At 42.7% G+C, this 18,752-nt stretch overlaps 1 protein-coding gene across 1 annotated transcript in view; it reads left to right on the top strand.

Annotated features, from left to right (window-relative positions):
* FHIT (fragile histidine triad) overlaps nt 1–18,143 on the top strand; it is a 239,371-nt gene extending 221,228 nt beyond the window's left edge. Inside the window, exon 6 of the mRNA XM_015558211.1 lies at nt 17,844–18,143. Within this exon, the coding sequence (XP_015413697.1) occupies nt 17,844–17,849 (6 nt within the window). The 3' untranslated portion in view covers nt 17,850–18,143. The remainder of the gene's footprint in view (nt 1–17,843) is intronic.
* Nucleotides 18,144–18,752: the final 609 nt, after the last annotated feature.

Genomic DNA, 18,752 nt, shown 5'->3' with positions numbered 1-18,752 from the left:
TAAAGCGATGAGGTATGTACTAGTGAGGGAAGGTTTTGTTGTCTCCCCCCCATTTCCACCCCATGTTGGAAGTGAGTGGGGTGTGTTGGTTGTGAAATATGCAAGCATCACCCCTAGCTCTGAAGGAAAGTCAGAGCAGTGCAGGTTCCCATACTCTGTTGTGTCAGCAGAGTCCATTCGTAATTCATCAAACTCTCCTCTGTGTGAGGCATTATTTTATAGATAATTGGTTGCCTCTCATTTACTCATAACAGAGCCTTGCAATTTCAAAGCAACTGAGTCAGCCCAAAACAGCATTATTAGTAGTTACAGATATACTGTCAAGGCAAAATGTTGACACTGGCATTTTTGAAAAATCACCATGATTTCAGCCACTGGACCACACATGTCATAATCACGGACAGTTGAGGTAGACAAGGAAGAACAGGTTTGCTTAGTGAGTATGTGTCTGGTCATTGAATTATTCCTTTTAAAATCTATCCTACCAGCCTGGAAAAATCCTCAGCTTTCTCAAAGAAGGTCTACTGTGAGCAAGGCAGCCTATAATGAGAAAGGCCCAGGGATCATAACTCCCACTGTTCTCTGGGGAGGCAAAGGATTACCTTCAGTTCCTTGACCAGTTCAATCCTAAACTGACTAGGTAACCCCCAAATGGGGGTATCATCAATTCCAATGACAGTGTTTACCAACACTCTTTGAGCCACCCCCACATTGATAGGCTAAACGGGTTTCTTGCTCTGGCCGGATGGCTCTGTTTGTTGGAGTGTCATCCTGTACACCAAAAGGTTATGGGTTCAATTCCCTGTTAGGGCGCATACCTAGGTTCTATCCCTATTGGAGCCCATGCAAAAGACAACTGATCCATGTTTCTCTCACACCTCAATATTTCTCTTTCTCCCTATCTCTTCCCCTTCCCCTCTCTCTAAAAATCAATGGGCATATCCTTGGGTAATGATTTTTATTTTAAAAAGTGGTTTTCTTTAGCATGCAGTATAAGAGAAGACTCCTTGTTTAAGGCCAATGATACTTTAGTATCTTCAAAAGCTCTTTACAAAGTAAGTATCCATCATCTTAAACACAATAAGAAAAGAGATTTTGGGTTGCTTTTCCCTTCCTGTCCTGTTCATGTCTCTACAAGATTGTGCTGTCTCTCCTCTTACTGTGTAGACTATGTTCATAGAACCAAATTGCAGTAGAAAGGAATTACAGACTCAGTTATTTGGATTAGATAAATCAAGTCCCTAAGGCCTAAATTGGGAATCCTAGGGACTTTAGAATAACAAAATCTAATATCCCATTAAATGAATTATTTCATGATAGCCCAAAAGAATAGCCATCCAGTTATATGTTAAAAATCTACCTTTAATAAACATTGTATGAATAGTTCCAAAATGAGTTTGTTTAGTTTGATTCTTTTAAATGTACTTTCCAGTTTTCTCTAACATGTGCCCAATAGTTCAGACAAAAGTTAACCACAGGCAGCCATGGCTGGTGTGGCTCCAAAGGGTCATGGGTTTGATTCTAGGTCAAGGGCACATACCTGGTTTGCCAGTTCATTCCCCAACTCTGTCAAGGGCGTATGCATGAGGCAACCACTTGATATGTCTCTCTCACATTGATATTTTTTCTCTCTCTTCCTTCTATGTAAAAGCAATGGAAAATGTCTCTGGGTGAGGAGTAACAACAACAAAAGATTACCAGAGGCCACTGATGGCTAAAGAATAGACAGAACTGTTCTGTTGAGATGATCTAGTTAAACTCCTGGTAGAAATGACCAGTTTCCTATGGTTAGTTTTAACCCCTATGGATCTTGGAACTCCGTGATCCATCAGCACAGAATCCTTTTTTGACAAGTGCAACCCAAGTGCCAAAAATAAGTTTTAAGAGTTTCAAGCTTTACTGGCATCATGCAAAATGATAATGAAATAAAGCCTGTCATCACCGTCATCACCTTCTTCTTCACCCTCATCTCATCTCCAGAAATGGAGACTTTATCACTCACCAATCTGCATACTCTCATATGACAAAACCCTTCTAAAAATATCTACCCACTCCCAACACTCTTTTTTTTTCTTTTTCTACTAGCTTCTCTCCACTCTGTATTGTCCTCTATTCTTTTTCTCTTTTTGTCTTTGTCTCTGCCAGAAAGGAGGGTGGTGGAAAAAAGTCCCCCTGAGAGGTCATAGGAAGTTAATATGAAGAAAGGCTATGAAAATTCACCTTAATAATCTGTAACCTGCCCTTTAATAATAGCGAGTATTTATGTAATTCATTCAGGAAGTTAATATGAAGAAAGGCTATGAAAATTCACCTTAATAATCTGTAACTTGCCCTTTAATAATAGCTAGTATTTATGCAATTCATGCCATCCTGTTTCTAGAATGTCCTTCAGCCATCTCTTATATAAGTGCTGCATTGTTTTGACATTCCAGGGGCCTCAAGTAAGTTATCATGTAGGCACTTGGTCAATCAATTTGGGATACATTAGCAAAAGCAGCACTAAACTGTGTTCCTTCTGGTTTTAATATTTCTCTGATGATCTAAAAGACACGGCAGTATGTTCTTTAATTTATCATGAATGGTGAGCAGCGAAGACTCTGAGTGTCTTATTTTTCAAACTAAAGTTCAAAAACTGGAGGAGGTAGACACGAAGGAGAGAATATTTAGAGAATTAAAATATCCTATCGGAACCACTTGTTCCAATGGTGTTAGTAAAAAAGCCAGCCCAATTCCATGTAATGTGCCCTTTCTTCTTCCTCTTTCTCTTCTTTTCTCCTCCATGGGTGAGACAGGAGCTATGAAGAGGGCTCAGTGAGAGGGCTGGGGAAGCCATTGTGAGGGCTTCCTTTTTTGTACCCAACTACTTTGGGGGATGAGTGCCTGCCACCCTCTTTGTGCCCTCCCCAGCCCAAAACAACAGACCTGACTATTTTTGTTCACTATCACCACTTTGAAACACTATTATAAGGCAAACCTTGTTTCCCCCACTAGAGCCAGCCTCATTCAGTAATCTGTAATCAAGAGAAGTCAAGTGGCGGGTAATGCCCCCTCTAAAGCAAATGACTATGTTAAACTTTACACAGAACTCTCTAGAATGTGCTTGTGAAAGAAAAGACTGGTCAAGTGAACATTACAGTTCTATACAAATTAAGTCATCTCCCAGAAAAGACATGTGTTTTTCCAATGACTTGGGCTAAGCACCAGGCCTATCCACTACCAAATTACAGTATAAAAAGGCATTCTGTAATCACCTAATAATGGTGTCTGAATTCTCTGCTATTTTGTTTTTTACAATCAGTGGAAATGTTTTTAAATAATTTAAAGTGGTTCCTCATCAACATTGCCACTAAACTTACTCTTTGAACACTTCACTCTTTCATGCCTCACTCTCCTTCCCTGTGTCTGAATTACTACAGTGAGAATCATTTTGATTATATCCCAGGATTATTATCAGGATAGCACAAAACTGGATAGGAAATGCACTAGCAAAAGCAGCTCTGAATTCTTCTTTTGGATTGGATACTTCTCTGAGGATCCAAAAGACATTCCGGGATATTCTGCTACTTCCAATGTATCATGAATGGTGAGCAGTGGAGACTGGGACTATCCATTAGCTATGCCAAGATGTAGATTTATTATTTTCTCTCTGATTTATATTGTATTTTAAAGATGATAAATTGTGTAAATGTTCAGGTTACAAGAAATTTGTTTAATCAGTAATTAAAGATTAAAACCAATAGGGCAGGAAGTTTCCAGACCACCAAAAAAGAAAAGAATGACTTCTGCTTCTATTACTAACAGACCAAATACGTTGACTCTGCTCACTAGAAAAATTGTACGGAATATAAGAAAATGTCTGTGAAAGGTAACAAGGCAGCAAAATAATGCAGTCAAGATGGAAAAGAGGACAGAATCCCGGAGAGAAAGGAGCCTAACGGGGGGTTGCTTTTTCCCTGACGTAATTTGTGCGTCTAGTGGCAGCAGATAGAACAAAAGCAATAAGTGGTAGAGTCGTCCATTCATGGGTAGAATTACAAAGGTCTGAAAAAGTGACACCCTTAGGAGAAGAATGAGCCAGATCTGAACCAGCCCTGGTACCAACTGCAGCCCAATTACAAATCATCTGAGCAATTGAGAAAGTCTTAATCCCAGGAACTGAATTACTTGATCCCAAATTACTTGTCCCATTAAGTTTCTGGCAGAAGCTAAGGGAAAAAAAATCATCTTTGGAAGAAAATACAAGATCTTAAATTATTTCTACAATTTTTTTTCAAATAGAATGCTAATACAGGAATATGTGTATGCACGTACATCACAGCATATGAGGAGACAAGTCAATACAAGTAAAAGTAGAATCACAGGTACCTAACATTGAAATTATAAGGCATAGCCTTTATAACAACTATGTTTATTTTGTTTCTGGATAGAAAAGGCAAGATTTAAAAAATTTCAGCAGAGAGCTGGAATCTATAAAAAAGACAGAAATGATATAAAAAATATAAATAGAAATTCTAGAAATGAGAAATGGAATAACCCAAAGAATGAACTTAGCAGTACACTTTTTAGAGCCAAAAAATAGTGAACTTAAAGGTGAGCCATATAAAAATATTCAGAATGAACTATGAAGAAATGAAAGTGGAAAAATACATAAGAGAGCTCCATTTAAACAGAAAGTATAATATTTATTTACATTTTCAAAACAGTTCTAATGGAAGCTATATCTTAAAAGATAATCTGAGAATTTTTCAAAACTGGCAATAGCATGAATCCAAAAATTTAAGAACACACAAAACCGAGAGCAGGGGTTGTAGAATCTAGAAGTAGGCACATCATAGAACTGCAAAAAATAAAAGGCAAAGAATAAGTTCTTAGATTTGGTGGTGGGAAAAAACCCAAAAAAACTAAAACACAAACTTTCTTTCAAAGAAGTAATATTTAGACCAAAAGCAGCAGCAGCAACAACAAAGAAAATCAGAAGACCATGCAATGACATCTTTAAAGAACTGAAAGCACATAACTGCCAACCTACATTTCCATACCCAGGTAACATCTTCTTATAGAAAGAAGGTGAAATAAACATATATTCTGACAAAATCTGAGCAAATTCACCACCGTCAGACTCAAGCAAAAGAAATTCAAAACAAAAAGAAATAAAAGGAAATTAGAAACAATTTTGAACTGAATGAAGATAACTAAAACTTGAGGATGCAACTAAAGGTGTGATTAGAGAATAATTTAAGTTATGACATATGCATTTATTGGAAGAAAATAAAAGCTGAAAGTTAATGTGCTAAATATCTTTCTGGATATTGTAGTCATTAAAAAGAAGAGTGTGTAATGGATAATTTTAGACCAATAAATTTGAAAATTGGCATTAAAGCGATGTTTCTATAAAATATATAGTTTTACCCAAACTGACACAAAATAGAAAATATAAATAACTTGATACCTATTAAAGAAAACAAATCTGAATTAACACTCTTCCCACAAAGATAACATCAGACCTAGATAGCTTTACAGAGAATTCTACCACACAATTAAAAAGGAAATAAGAATCTTACTAAGAATAAGATTCTTAGTGAGAATCTTATGACTTAAGGAACAAAAACTCTTCCACTTCTCATTTGTTATATGAATTGCCCTGTACATGAACGGAACATGAGAACACAGATGCCAAAATATTAAAATATATCACATAGATGGATAGACAAATAGGTAGATTATATATAGTGTGCATATACAATTCATGAAAGGGATAATACACTATGACCAATGCAATTGATTTCATATTACTATCAAGTAATGTATTTGACCAGACTAGTAGAGGGGGAAATAATAGAAGCATCTAAGTAGATGCAGAAAAAAGTATTGATCAAGTTCAATAACCAACTTAATAAACAATAACAGTACTAGGAAAACTAGAACTAGAAGGGAATTTATACTTAAAGGTGAAATGTTGAAAAATATTTATCTGAAATTATAAATTAAATAATATTCACTTTTAGCATTTCTATTTCACAATATACTCAAGGCCTTAGCTAGTACAGCAAGTCAAAGACATTAAATAAAAGAGTATTTAAAATGAAAGAATAAAATGGTCATAATTTGTAAATAATATGATGTCTGCAGAGAACTCAATGGACTCTATTGAGAACCAATTGGAGTTAATCAGTAAATTTAGCAAGGCCTCTGAATAGAATAAGATCAGTACATGGCCGTTTTGAATTTCTCCAAATCAGCCACTGTCTTAGTCAGCTCAGGCTTCCAACAAAATACCATAGACTGTGGGGCTTAAACAACATACATGTGTTTCTCCAGTTCTGGAGGCTGGAAGTTCAAGATCAGGTTACCAGCATGGTCTGATTCTCATGATCCCTCTTCCTGGCTTGTAGATAGTCACCTTCTCACTGAATCCTCCCCTCACTGTTTTTGTAAGGACAATAAGACCATCATGGGGGCTCTACCCTCATGACCTCACCCAAATCTATTGCCCACCCGAAGACCTCATATTACCATCACATTGGGGATTAGGCCTTCACCACATGAACTTTGGAGGGATACAAACATTCAGTCCATAACAGGTAAGCAGTTAGAAAATGAAAAAAAAAAATGAAGTTAGCTAATATTAACATCAGAAATCAAATACCAAAAAATAAAGAAATATAAGCTTTTAGGCAAGAAAACTATAAAATGTTATTATAAGGCATTAGAGAACAATTACATAAATGGAGAGATGAATGACTCAATTTTATGAAGGCTAAATTCTTCTCAAATTGACTTATAAATTCAATGCAATTCAAATAAAAATCCCCATAGGTTTTTTAAATGTTCTATTTTTTGGTGAAAATTGACAAGTTGATTTTAAAATGCTTATGGAAATGTAGCCAGAGACTATTAAAATAACAATATGGAAGCATAGGATGGCTGACTGTACAGCATACTGACTTATTACAAGGCTACAAAAGTTAAGAAGGCGTGGTATTGGTACAAGGATAAATAGACAGAATTAAATAGAAAGTCTAGAAACAGATCCAGGCATACTGGAACACTTAATTTTTGCTAAAAATTAACATCATGGAGTTCTAGAGAAAGGAAAATATTTTCAATAAATTGTTCTGGGAAATAGGATATCCATGTAGAAACCTAATGAAACTATTCCCCTACCTCACATCACATGCAAAAGTCAATTCCAGGAGGACTATGATTCAAAATGTGAAGTGTAAAACAAAGCTTTTAGAAGATAATATAGGAGAATATCTTCATGATATGTCAATAAAGACTTTTTAAATAGGGCACTAAGAACATTACCATAAAAAAGATGACTAAAATGGACTACATTCAAATTAAGAAATTTTATCAAAAGACACCATTAAGAGAAGAAACCATTAATAGAGGAAAAAGATAAAACACAGAGTGGGAGGAGGTCTTTGCCACATATGTATCCAACAAACCAGAATCTAAAAGATAATTTTTTTAAAGGAAAAGAAAAAAAAACACCTTGCAAAAGTCAACAGCCCAGTAGAAAATATGAAAGGACTTAAGCAGATGCTTAAAAAAAAGGTATTGAAATGGCCAATAATCTTTAGTCATCAGGGAAATGTACGCTTAAAACACAATACCACTGTACATACACAATAGTCAACAATTTAAAAGACTGACAATATCAAGTGTTTGCAAGAATGTGAAACAACAGAAACACACAAAAGAATACATACTGAGAGATTGTGTTCATGCAAATTCAAAATAGGCAAAACTAAATTTCAGTGTTTAGAGATACATTCATTTCGAGAGTATGGGAAAGCGAGGAAACAATCACCATAAAATCAGGCCAACGGTTTACCTTTGTGGGGAGGCAGGAGGAGGGTTGTGATTGGGAAGGGACTGCGGGGTGAAATGGTGGAAGGGGGCTGGCAATGTTCTAGTCCTTGCCAGGGGTGGTGACTAAATATGTGTTTATTTTATATTAATTCTGTAGGCCATATATATCTTCTCTACTTTTCTGTCTGTATATATTTTACCATAGAAAGGACTAAAAATAAATCCGATACGTGAACATTTTTAAATTAAGGACAAAAGAAAGGGAAGGAAGGGATTGACTTGAATGTACAGTCTAATTGCTGGCTGGATATTCAATTATTCTACAATCAGCTTAAACACAAAAGAATAACCATTGCATATAATTGTTACAAACACTCGGCTACTACATCAGAGAGGCAGTTCTCCTCCTCTCGGTCATCCTCCCTGCCTTTCACAAGCCACACTGCCAGCCAGATCATTATTTCAGCCGAGTAACAGAGACCATCACAGAGTGGATGCTTTTATTATTAATGACTCTTAATGATACCACTATGAAGAGCTTATCACGGGCAAACAATACCAAGCACTTTAGAGTTTTATTCCAATCAAACCCCACAACAACCCTCTAATAGTGTCCCAATTTTCAGAAATTGAAACTGAGGTCTAGGTCACTATGGGACTCGCCCCAGGACTCTGAGGTTATATATATGGAAGGTCAGGGTTCAAGTCCGACTCAGGCAGTCTAACTCTGAAGCCCACATTTACCTTTACACTAAATTGGAGGGTCTCTGTTTAGAAATGTCCTCCCTGCTTAAGCTCGAGCTAACTCAAGACAAGAATTGTACAATAAAGATGGGGAACAGCTTACTCTCGCTTCTTCACGAACTCCAGGAAAAGAGCCAGATATTTACTGATTCTCACATTGGGGGCTTTTTAAAGACCACTTTGGCCACTCATTACTACCGCCCGCTGAAGAGACAGCCCTCTGCCATGTGTCCCTATGAAGCATCAGTTAGGGACTGAATATTTGCCTGACAGCTAATTCTGCATTGGATGGACAGGAGTGAGTCATGGCCAGTCAACCTTGGGCCCTCATGCATTGGATGTTGCATTCTTGGGACCAGTGAGGACCCCAGGGGCTCCATTGAGACCTTTCAGTTAGGGTTTCCTCTGAAATTAGCTCTTGGATTTCAAAACATTGAGAAGATTGTTGAGAGATTTGAGGAGAAAACAGGAGGGGCTGTAGCAGACATTTTCCTTTGGAAACCAAAGGCTATGGTTCTGGGCATGTGAACCCAGCTTGACTGGTCAGAGTGCCTCCCTACCGTTGGTGTATGGATGGAGGAAGAAAGCTCTTGAAGGGTGATGGAGACTTGAGGCTCCCGGCAGTCATTTTGCTCATCATTTGCAGAAGACGACCACAGAGTGAAGGGAGACAAAGGTAAAGAGAGGGGATGAAGTCGTATGTCTGCCCCGTCCTTCACAGTTAAATGGTCAGCAGTCACCTTCCTCCCGGGGCTCATTTGAAATGGGATCTCCTTACTTGCCATCAAGGGTCCTGGCCACATCATGGATACAGACTACTTGCCTCCTGGGGGACATTTTTAACCTGGAGGGTCTAGAACTCATCACCAGCCATTTGTTGAAATTCCACTTTGAGCTGAACACTGCCTGAGAAATAGTGGGTGACATCCACCCTAGAGGAGCAGCAGATTCATCTCAAACAATAAGACTGATTCAAGAACAAGTGAGCATGTATGAGTTCTGTGCAAGTCGGCAGTACAGTGCCTACGGTACCTGTGACCAGATTGATTTTTCTGCCTTATCCCACCATAAAGTAGTTGACTTTGTGTCCATTTGGTCTAGCCCCCATGCCCACACACAATTACATGCCCTCTAAGAGCCACCCCGAGGTCTAGGATTAGCCATCAATTTTAATGCGCATTTAAGAGATTTTTCAGAGTGTTTAAGTCAGTGTGTAAGATGAACGATCACGTAATAATTAAGGCATTAAAAGAACCCAGCGGAGGATTCCCTTTCCGCCAGCAGGTATCTTTAGGTCAAGAAGGTCTATAAAAACAGCCACATCATTTTCATCCCTGTAAGACGGGCAAATATGGCTTTGAATGTAATTAAGTAGCAGGCTTCCTCTGCGAAAGCTCCACATCTTGTTCCACAAAGAGTTAGGACGGTTGGCATTCTAAGCTACAAACTGATGATGTGGTCTTGCTTTGAAGAAGTGAAAGCTCATGATATTGCTTAAATCATTTTTTAATTAGAAATGATAAGCCTGAGTCATTGCTCCAGGGAAGGGAAGCTTTCTCGCAGGCAGGCCCGTCTTGGCCTGCAGGGCTCTGGGCTGCTCTTAGAATTCTGCCCCCTTCCTTCCCAATCTCTCCGGTGGCTCCTGCAAACTTCAAAGTCATCCATGTAAAACAGGGACTATGCCTCCTGTAGTAACTCAGCATTTATCTGAGACACCCCTATCAAAGTTTTGCTTTCTTACTCTTCTTTCAAGGATCTATTATCTATTGAGGCTGTTTGTTTTTTCTTTTAAGGTGGAAAATCTTGTGTGTGGATTAAAATTATCTAATTAAAATCACCCAATTTTAATTCCTCAATTTCTTTAAAAGAATGAGATTCAATACAAATTTAAAAGAAAAGTATTTTCATAAAACCTAAAACTCCCTTTGTTCTGGGGAAACTTTCATGATACTGAAGTTAAAAAAAATAGCTTCTTTATGTAGAATATTACCAACTGTTGAGTATGTACCTCACTCAGCATATCACTACCCTCACACTCACCGCAGGTCATACAAAATAATGACATAATAAAATAGGAAATGTATTAAGATGATTATCCTTTTAAATGGGGTTAGGCCAGACTTTGGAAAGCTAGCTAGGGCCCAATTGCTTGTAGGCCACAGTAAAGGACTAAGATTAAATCAAGACTCATCTCTCCTGATTCCCTGCCCCACCCCACGCTCTCACTTCAAGCCTCCTGCTTCCTTGCTATTGGCAGGTCACATCAAACAACCATCACGGAGGGCCCCTGCACCTCTTGTCCCCTCTGTTTGGAATTCTCTCCTTTCCTCCTTCCATTCAGTATTTGATTCAAATGTCACCTGCTCATCAGAAAGGCAATCTAAATTAATGCCCCTGTTTCTTTCAACACTTTAAACTTGCCTTATTTTTCTGCATAGTATTCACTATCTGCTACCACATTGCAGATTTATTTGTCTAGAGCATCCACTACCACGTAAGTGTCCAAGGACAAGGTCATTGTCTCTAGCACTCAGAACAGCCCCCAACATATCATGGAGGCTCAAAAACCCTTGCTGAATGAATGAATGAATGAATGGAGTGACAATAATTGACATTTCTTTAGAGTCCAGACCTTTCTCTGAGCTGGGTACTGTGCTAAATGCCTTACTTACATCATATTTAGTCCTCATAACAATTCTGTAAGGGAGAGCTATTATTTCCCCATTTTTTTAGATGTGGAACCAAGGCCCAGATAGGCAAAGTAACTTAAAGTCACACAGCAAATAGTTACAGGCTGACCTTGAACCCAGAGCCCATGCTCCTAAGAACTAAATTAACTCGTTAGACACTCATAGAGCACACCCCATATCCAAAACCCAGGCCAACTTCACCCTGGGCCCCGGGATGTCTTCAGAGCAGCACTGTCCAACAGGAACAGAATGTCAGCCACACCTGTCATTAAGATTTCCCAGTAGCCACCTTAACCACATATTAATGTGTTTTAACACAATATATCCAAATATTATTTCAATATATTTATAATATAAACATAATATAGAACTACTATATATATAAACATTTATTGAGATATTTTACATCCTTTACTAGAGCAAGTTTTTGAAACCTAGATATTTTACACGTCCCACACATCTCAATTCAGACTAGTCACATTTGTTAGTACTCGCTAGCCCTATGTGGCTAGTGGCTGCCATATTGGAGAGCGCAGTTGTGAAAAGAGGTCAGTCTCTGGGATGAAGCAGATCTGGTTCCCATCCTGCACTTGCAAACTGTGAACTTTCCTAGCTGTGAACTGGGCGTCGGGTCTCTACTTCACGGGGCAGAAGTGAAGACGATAAGGTTTCCATGTGTGAGACTGTCCACTCCTCTTAGCACAGGAGCTGGCTGGTATATGCTCGGGACAGATGGCTTTTCCCTCCCACCCCGGAAAAGAATCTGCTGAGCACAGCTGGGGCCTCTCTTCACTCCGGTCCAGCCTTTTGAGCAGGGCCTCTACTTCCGCTGTCTGCCGTGAGTGGGAGGAGGTCTCCCGTGGGAGGGAGGACCCTGGCTTGAGTCCTTGCTTCCTAGGCCATCTGGCTGAGCTTTGAGAATAGGGGATCCCTTAGCCCCTTTATTGCACATATATAAGGATGTGCATACCCTCAGGGGCGCCTTCCTGGAAAAGTGAGCAATCAGCTCGCTCTCCTATAGCATCCACTCCAATAAGCATCCACTTCCATGTCCCTACTGAGCACCTTTGGGCTGGAGTGAGTTTAAAGAGCATATAATTCAACCTATTGTTTTACAAAGAAGACAGTGATCCAGAGAGCAGATATAACAGCCAGGCTCACACCGTGACAATGCAGGCATAAACCTGGACCCGCTCTATTTGCATCTCTCTCTGAACACACGTAGGGACAGAACCATCAGGACACCCCTGTATGGACTGCTGATGCCTCTGTATGTTATATGCTCATCTTTGTCTTTTCACAATCTGCACTTCATTCTAAGCACTGGGCGTTCAAGACAAGCAGGCGGGTGTGAATTATGCTCTATTCCCAACAGCCTTCAACTGTGTTTTCCTGCCTGTTTTCAACCTTGATCAATTGGTCCCAGGTAGAACTTGAACATAATTCAGATTAGCCTATTTGTGAGTAGCTGAAGTAAACCATGACTTATTTGACCATCAATTTCATGCTCAAAATGTAGTATTAAATATTTCATCTTTGTGTTTTTTTTATAAAAGGCCCTGCTCTGGGTAATGGACTTTTATCCATTAGCCTACAGATTTTTTTTTTATTGTGATATAAGCCCACATACAAAGCAAAAAGAACAGAGCTATATCAAATATATAAATTGCAGTACCTTTTAAATGGCAGAGAGGAAAAATTATAATTGCCCTGTTTGGCTGTTAAATGTGCTAAACCCTGACAAATTCTCACTGTGACAATCCTGGAGTATAATCCCTTAGCAAGTGCACCTTTTATTCAACTACAGAGTTGTACTCACTCCAGACACAAGTGCCATTAATTAATAACACCCTCGGCAAACTCGCAGAGTCCTTAATTATGAAAGATAGCCTGCTCCGTGCCCGACTCCACAATCCCCGCCCCTGGAGCGCACACTGGAGCACAGGGACACGCTGGAGGAAGGTCACCCCCAGGAGCACGATGAGCAGCAGCTGTCAGACAAGGTCACTGACAAAGCACGCCCGCCTTGCAGCCTTCCCATGGCCCCTGTGGAGGGTGTGGAGGAAGGGAAAGTGTTTCACATCGTAGGAACTTTCTCAAAATTAGTTTCTCTCCTGCAAGACGCAAGTAAATACAGAATAATCCTTTTTCATTTCGACTGAGTCTCAGGGAAGAGTAATATCAGCTGAAGATTTAGAGGCAAATAAAGCCTGCCCTTTATACGCTGCCTCAGAACGAGAAAGCCTTTGGGGGAGTCTTCGAGGCAGACCCGGGGGGTGCACGTCGAACAAACGTAGAAGATGGAGCTTTCCCTCCTTCCAGGCCAAGCACGTGCCAAGGAGGAGCTGGGCCCTCCAGGGTGGTTTGCTCTGTTCTGCCTCCTCTCTCCCACCTCCGACTCAGGCCTATGTAGTTTCCTTTGCCAGGACACCTTGGGATAAAGGGGTGGGTCCTGGGGGCTGCGGTAAGTGACCCACACCTGCAAGCTTGGCGATCATCTTTCTGGCATGTTTGGCTTATTCCTTTGAAGAGAACACAGTGCTGAGTCTGTGGCCGCTCTACACAGGACAGCGCCAATGTCACTGCAGAACGGAGGTCCGCGTCTCCCCTCCTGGGGGGCCGGCCACACAGTGCCCAGGGCCGGTCGTTAACTCCAGGACATGGATCTGGAGGACTGGGAAACGGGCCCTGTTCAACAGGAAGTTCAGTACTTCCCCATCTCAAGAAGCTGCGATTAATCAGCATGTGCGACATGTCACAGAGGAGTAGTTGTGAGTCAGAAACCTTACTGGGAAGTTGCCCTGCTTCCCGGAGGGCAGCCCCACAGCCCTGGGTTTCTGGCCACTGCGCATGGGGTGACCCTTCCTGTCTCTAGATGCAGGACAGTCACGTTGCCGTGGAGATACTAATCAGAGTGGCTCCCTGATCCTTGCCACCTCTCTCCCACCTTCGCCTTTACCCACTTTCTGCAAGAGATTGCCACCAGTGGCTTTTGTGGTCCAATTTCTGACTCTCGTTTATTAAGAAAAAGCTGAAAAGCAGAGGTCAGGGGTGCCTGCCGTTAGAAAATTGCTCACCTTGTTTTTGGTGTGAGCAGAATGACTTTGCACGGCTGTCTGCCTCCAGCCTGCTAGCATCTAAGTTACTTTTAGAAGAAGGGACTTGTTACCCAGGAGTTTTATGTTACGTTGGGGAATGTGGTTACTTGGATTTCTGTGTCAGCCCGGATTGGCTGCAAAGCGGGTCATTTTCCTGCTTCTCGGGGCAAGAATCACTGCCCGTGAAGGACGGCGCTTGTCCTCTTTCTGTGGCCCTGCTGAGCGTGCAGACAGACCACCGCACTGGAGGGGGGCTGCTGGCAGCTGAACCCTGCCCCCAGCATCTGCATTGCTTTGCGGCACTGGGAGCATTTTGGGGGAGCACGCTTTGGAACTGGATCAGGAAGGAGACAGGCTTGGAGCTGCTCACCATCACATCACACTCAGTGACTCCCTCCAGAGGCCCAGCCCACACTCTGGATGCGTAGACCAGACTCTGGAGTTGGGGCGTGTTTAGACCTCCCCCAGTGATTCCCATGAGCAGCCAAGTTGAAAAACGCTACCTTAAGGAAACAGAAGCCTGCTGAGTGTTTGTGGTCCCGCATCTGCCTTTTATACTCTATCAAGTTGGACTGACTGACTGTGGCAGCCCATGTTCCCCCACAGGAGACAGACACACTGATCTCTTTTCTTAGCTTTGGAGCAGAAGAGGGCGCCTTGCTTTGGGCCTGTGGGCCTGTACGGGGAGTGGAGCAAAAGACAGGCATCTCCTGCACATGCACACTTCCTAAAGAGGAATTTATTGCCCTGAACGTGTGCGGAGACAGCTGGCGCTGTTGAAAACCGGGGACTCCGCCCCTTTCTATGGAGAAAGACTTTATCAAGCCGAATGGCACCTGCCCGTTCCAGGGGAAGTCAGGGTGGCCTTCGGCACCTCCGCTTCCACCCTGACCTCACTAAGTCATGACCACAAAATGCAAATTGACCTCAAAGCCTTTCCTGAAGGCTTCAGGGAGAGAGGACTGAGAAGCTCACAGTGCATGCCACACTGCAGACCGTACCTGAAACTCATCCGCGCTCTCCTCGTTAGACATCTGTGTTTCCCTTCCCAGTGCAGGGCTGCTGGCTCTCCCCCCAAATCTCTTGGCTGTTGGGAGCTGCCCTCTGCCTCCATCCCTGCTCTGCACAGTACACCCTGAGAAGGAGCTTCATTGCACCACCAGTTACTTCTCCAGCCTGGCCTCGCCCAGCACCAGCTCGTCTGCCACTGTGTCTGTTAGGAACTTAGAAATATTAGAAAAGTACACATTCACCCTCATGTTCATCACCAGCCAGACTCCAGGCACCCTGGGCGCTCTGCTCTCAGAACTCCAAAAGCCCACGTTTTCCTGATTATCTACTGCATGCCTCAGCTGGTGCCAGGTTTCCCAAACGGGCTGGAAACACCCCGAGGATATATATCATTGGTCACCTCTGTGCACCTCTTCTGAGCCTTACATGCCAATAAGCACTTTTATTGATCTGCCCAGATGGCATTGGAAACACTGCTGTCTACAGGTGGTACCGAAGGAAACTAGAGACAGGAAGAAGGGCACACAGCGTGTGAAATCCGATCAGACGATGGGAAGATAAGTACGTGGCCCAGAGGCACTCTCTCCGATAATGAGGCCGAATCTCCCCTACGTGGCTAAGTACTGACATGCACTTGCTTTGACACTCAGGAGTCTCGTGCCTGCTGGCTCCCGACTGGAAGGCAATAGAGAATAAATCATAGTAATGACAACAACAGAGGCTCACATTAGTGAGGATTCAGAAAGGACCTGCAAAGCACGGCTGGGGGTGCTTTCCCGTGTTAACCCGCTCAGTTCCCTGCACACCCCACAGCGTGTGCTCACATGCCGAGAGACGCACAGCCAGTCGGCGAGGCTGGACTTCAGGCCAAGTGTAGGAGCCGACAGGGTCTCTGGCTGTACTCCAGCAGGAAAGCAAACTCTGCTTCCTTGCTCACTAGTTGGAGAAAAGAAACTTGGAAAGACAGAGCCTTAAGAAGCGAGGTCAACAGTTTGGGTGTGAAAGCTGCATGAGGGATGGGCTGCAGGAGCCTGTGAGCGGGCCGACAGAGCCTGCCGCTGAATGGATGGGGCCGCGCGGAGACTCAGAAATCACCGGGCTGGTGTCGGGAAGGGCGGGTGCGGGAATAACACGGGGCCACAGCGTTCAAAAGACCAAAAATAACACCGAAGGAAACTTCTCCTAGGACATAAATCTGCCCGAGACAGGCGAGGCGGAGGGAAAGAAAGGGCACATCCATTTCCAGGCCTGCACAGGTACCTGTGACTCAAAGTCAATAGTTGTTCAAGGACAAGGGCGATGATGAATGACTGGGAGATGACCTGTGTGTCCAGGCCAGTGGGGGGTGCTGGGCATCACAGGGGAGGGTCCCAGTGTCATACAGGAATGAGACGCCCCGCTACAGCGGTGCACACTAAAGGTGCATTCACCCACTCTCCCCTCACGTGCAGGCCTCAGTGGATCTAGGGGAATCAGATCCTGAGCTCAGATGTGAGTCTAAAGCAGAAGTGATTCGACTTCCTCATTCTGATTCCCGAGGGGCCAGATACACTGGCAAGGGAGGTACTGCCTGCCCTTTCCTCTCTGACTGTTTCAAATGTACAGGAAAAGGTAGTGCTAGACTCGCTGAAAACTCCATGTCCAGAGGCTGACATGTGCGCTGTCATCCAGGTGTACGGGCCTATGTTGGGTGCCCTGAGACTCACACTGGAACTAACTGGCCACCAGGTGGCTGGGCCTTGGCACCTCAGCCCAGGTGTGTTGCACTCAGTCACAAAGAGCTAACAGGAAGTGAAGTCCCTTGCAAACACCGAAGGAAACGACCATTCGTGCTTCCAGCAACATTCCTCAGTATCTCTTCCTGCTGGTTCCCGACTGGAATGCAGTGGAGAATAAATCATCATAATGACAACAGAGACTCACATTAGTGAGCCTTATAACGGACTTGCAAAGCACGGCTCTGAGTGCTTCCCTTATTAACCACCTGTTCTCTGCACACCTGATAGTGCCAGCTACCCCAAGTGTCTCTTAGTGCCCGGACTTTCAGTCTTCTCCACATCTGATGAAATCTAGCCCATAAATTCCTCATCCTTCTTCCCCTCCTCTTGAACTTTCTCTTTGCTGTAACCCGCTGCCCTTTCCAGTGTCCTCCAAGCCAGGAGCCCAGCTAGTCCTGTTCCTGAGCACACCCGTTTCTGACAGCCCCATTAAGGCCCAGAAGCCAAGGCCCCAACAGGTCCTCCTTTGGGGGGGGGGGAGTCAAAGCTATGTTCTAGGAATTTTATTTCCAAATAAAATGAACCCCCCCCCCCCCCCCCCCCCTTTTTTTTTTTTTGCAAAGGAATTATTTGTTTTAGGCTTGGCCCATATTTTTATTTTTTTAAAATGTGTTTTTATTGGTTTCGTTTTATGTATTGCCATGACTCAAACATTGCCATCGGTTCTAACTTAGATGTCTGTTTTTATGTTCCATCATTTCCAGGCATGAAAAGCAACTCGAACAAATCCCAAGGAATAAGGAAATGGGCCTGTTCTCAGGACTCTGCAGCATCGGAAATGAAGCCAAGCAGACTTTATTACATCCTCCAATTCGGCAACCTTTGGCTCAGCATTTTATTACCCTGCGGAAGCCACCCGGTTATGTTTCAATCACGATGACTGACAGGCTAACTTCAGCACCACGGCATCGGCAGCCCTTCCGCCCTCCTGGTCTGCGCCCTCAGAACAGAGCCCTTTCTGAATTGTCCCTGGGCCTGGATGGAAATAAAGGGCAGTTAAGATATTCATCTCCTGTTGGCTCACTTAACATTGGTATTTGGGGTCTGCTGAAAGTCACAACTCAGGAGGTTGATCTCTAAGAACTACTGTGTTTCCTGGAAACCAAGGGTGTGTTAAGCAGAGATAAGATTTGCAGTTTCCATTTTGGTAGGTGAGATACTAGAACAGGAAATGTACAACCTCTCCCTAGTCCCATTCTTCTCCTGCAGAGAGGCGGAGAGGAAAGAGCTTAAGATGGCAAAATTAGCTTCCCAAAGCGAACAGACATGAAATGCAGTGATCAGACACCTCGGTCGGGCTGAGTAGTCGAACGTAAGGAAGGGAAGGGAAAGCTCTCAGCACTGTCATAGGAAGCACACCCTGGTCTACAATAACCAGTTTCTCTAAGGGAGGATGAAGGAAGTGGGCCCTTTCTTCCCTCATATATTCATAAAAGGTGGGGGAGGTGAGTTTATAGAGAAAAAGAAACTATACCAATAGCTCTGCTACAAAGAACCAAACGCAGAATTGTTCTTTTTCACCACACGCCTCCTTGAGAACCCCTTTGAATTATGTTCTACTCCCAGAACCCGGCACCATCACCAACATGGTGTTTCCCGTAACTTCTGCAACA

Source organism: Myotis davidii, unplaced genomic scaffold (genome assembly GCF_000327345.1).
Source record: "Myotis davidii unplaced genomic scaffold, ASM32734v1 scaffold189, whole genome shotgun sequence".
Taxonomy (NCBI): domain Eukaryota; kingdom Metazoa; phylum Chordata; class Mammalia; order Chiroptera; family Vespertilionidae; genus Myotis; species Myotis davidii.
This window is presented reverse-complemented; position numbering and strand designations above follow the sequence as displayed.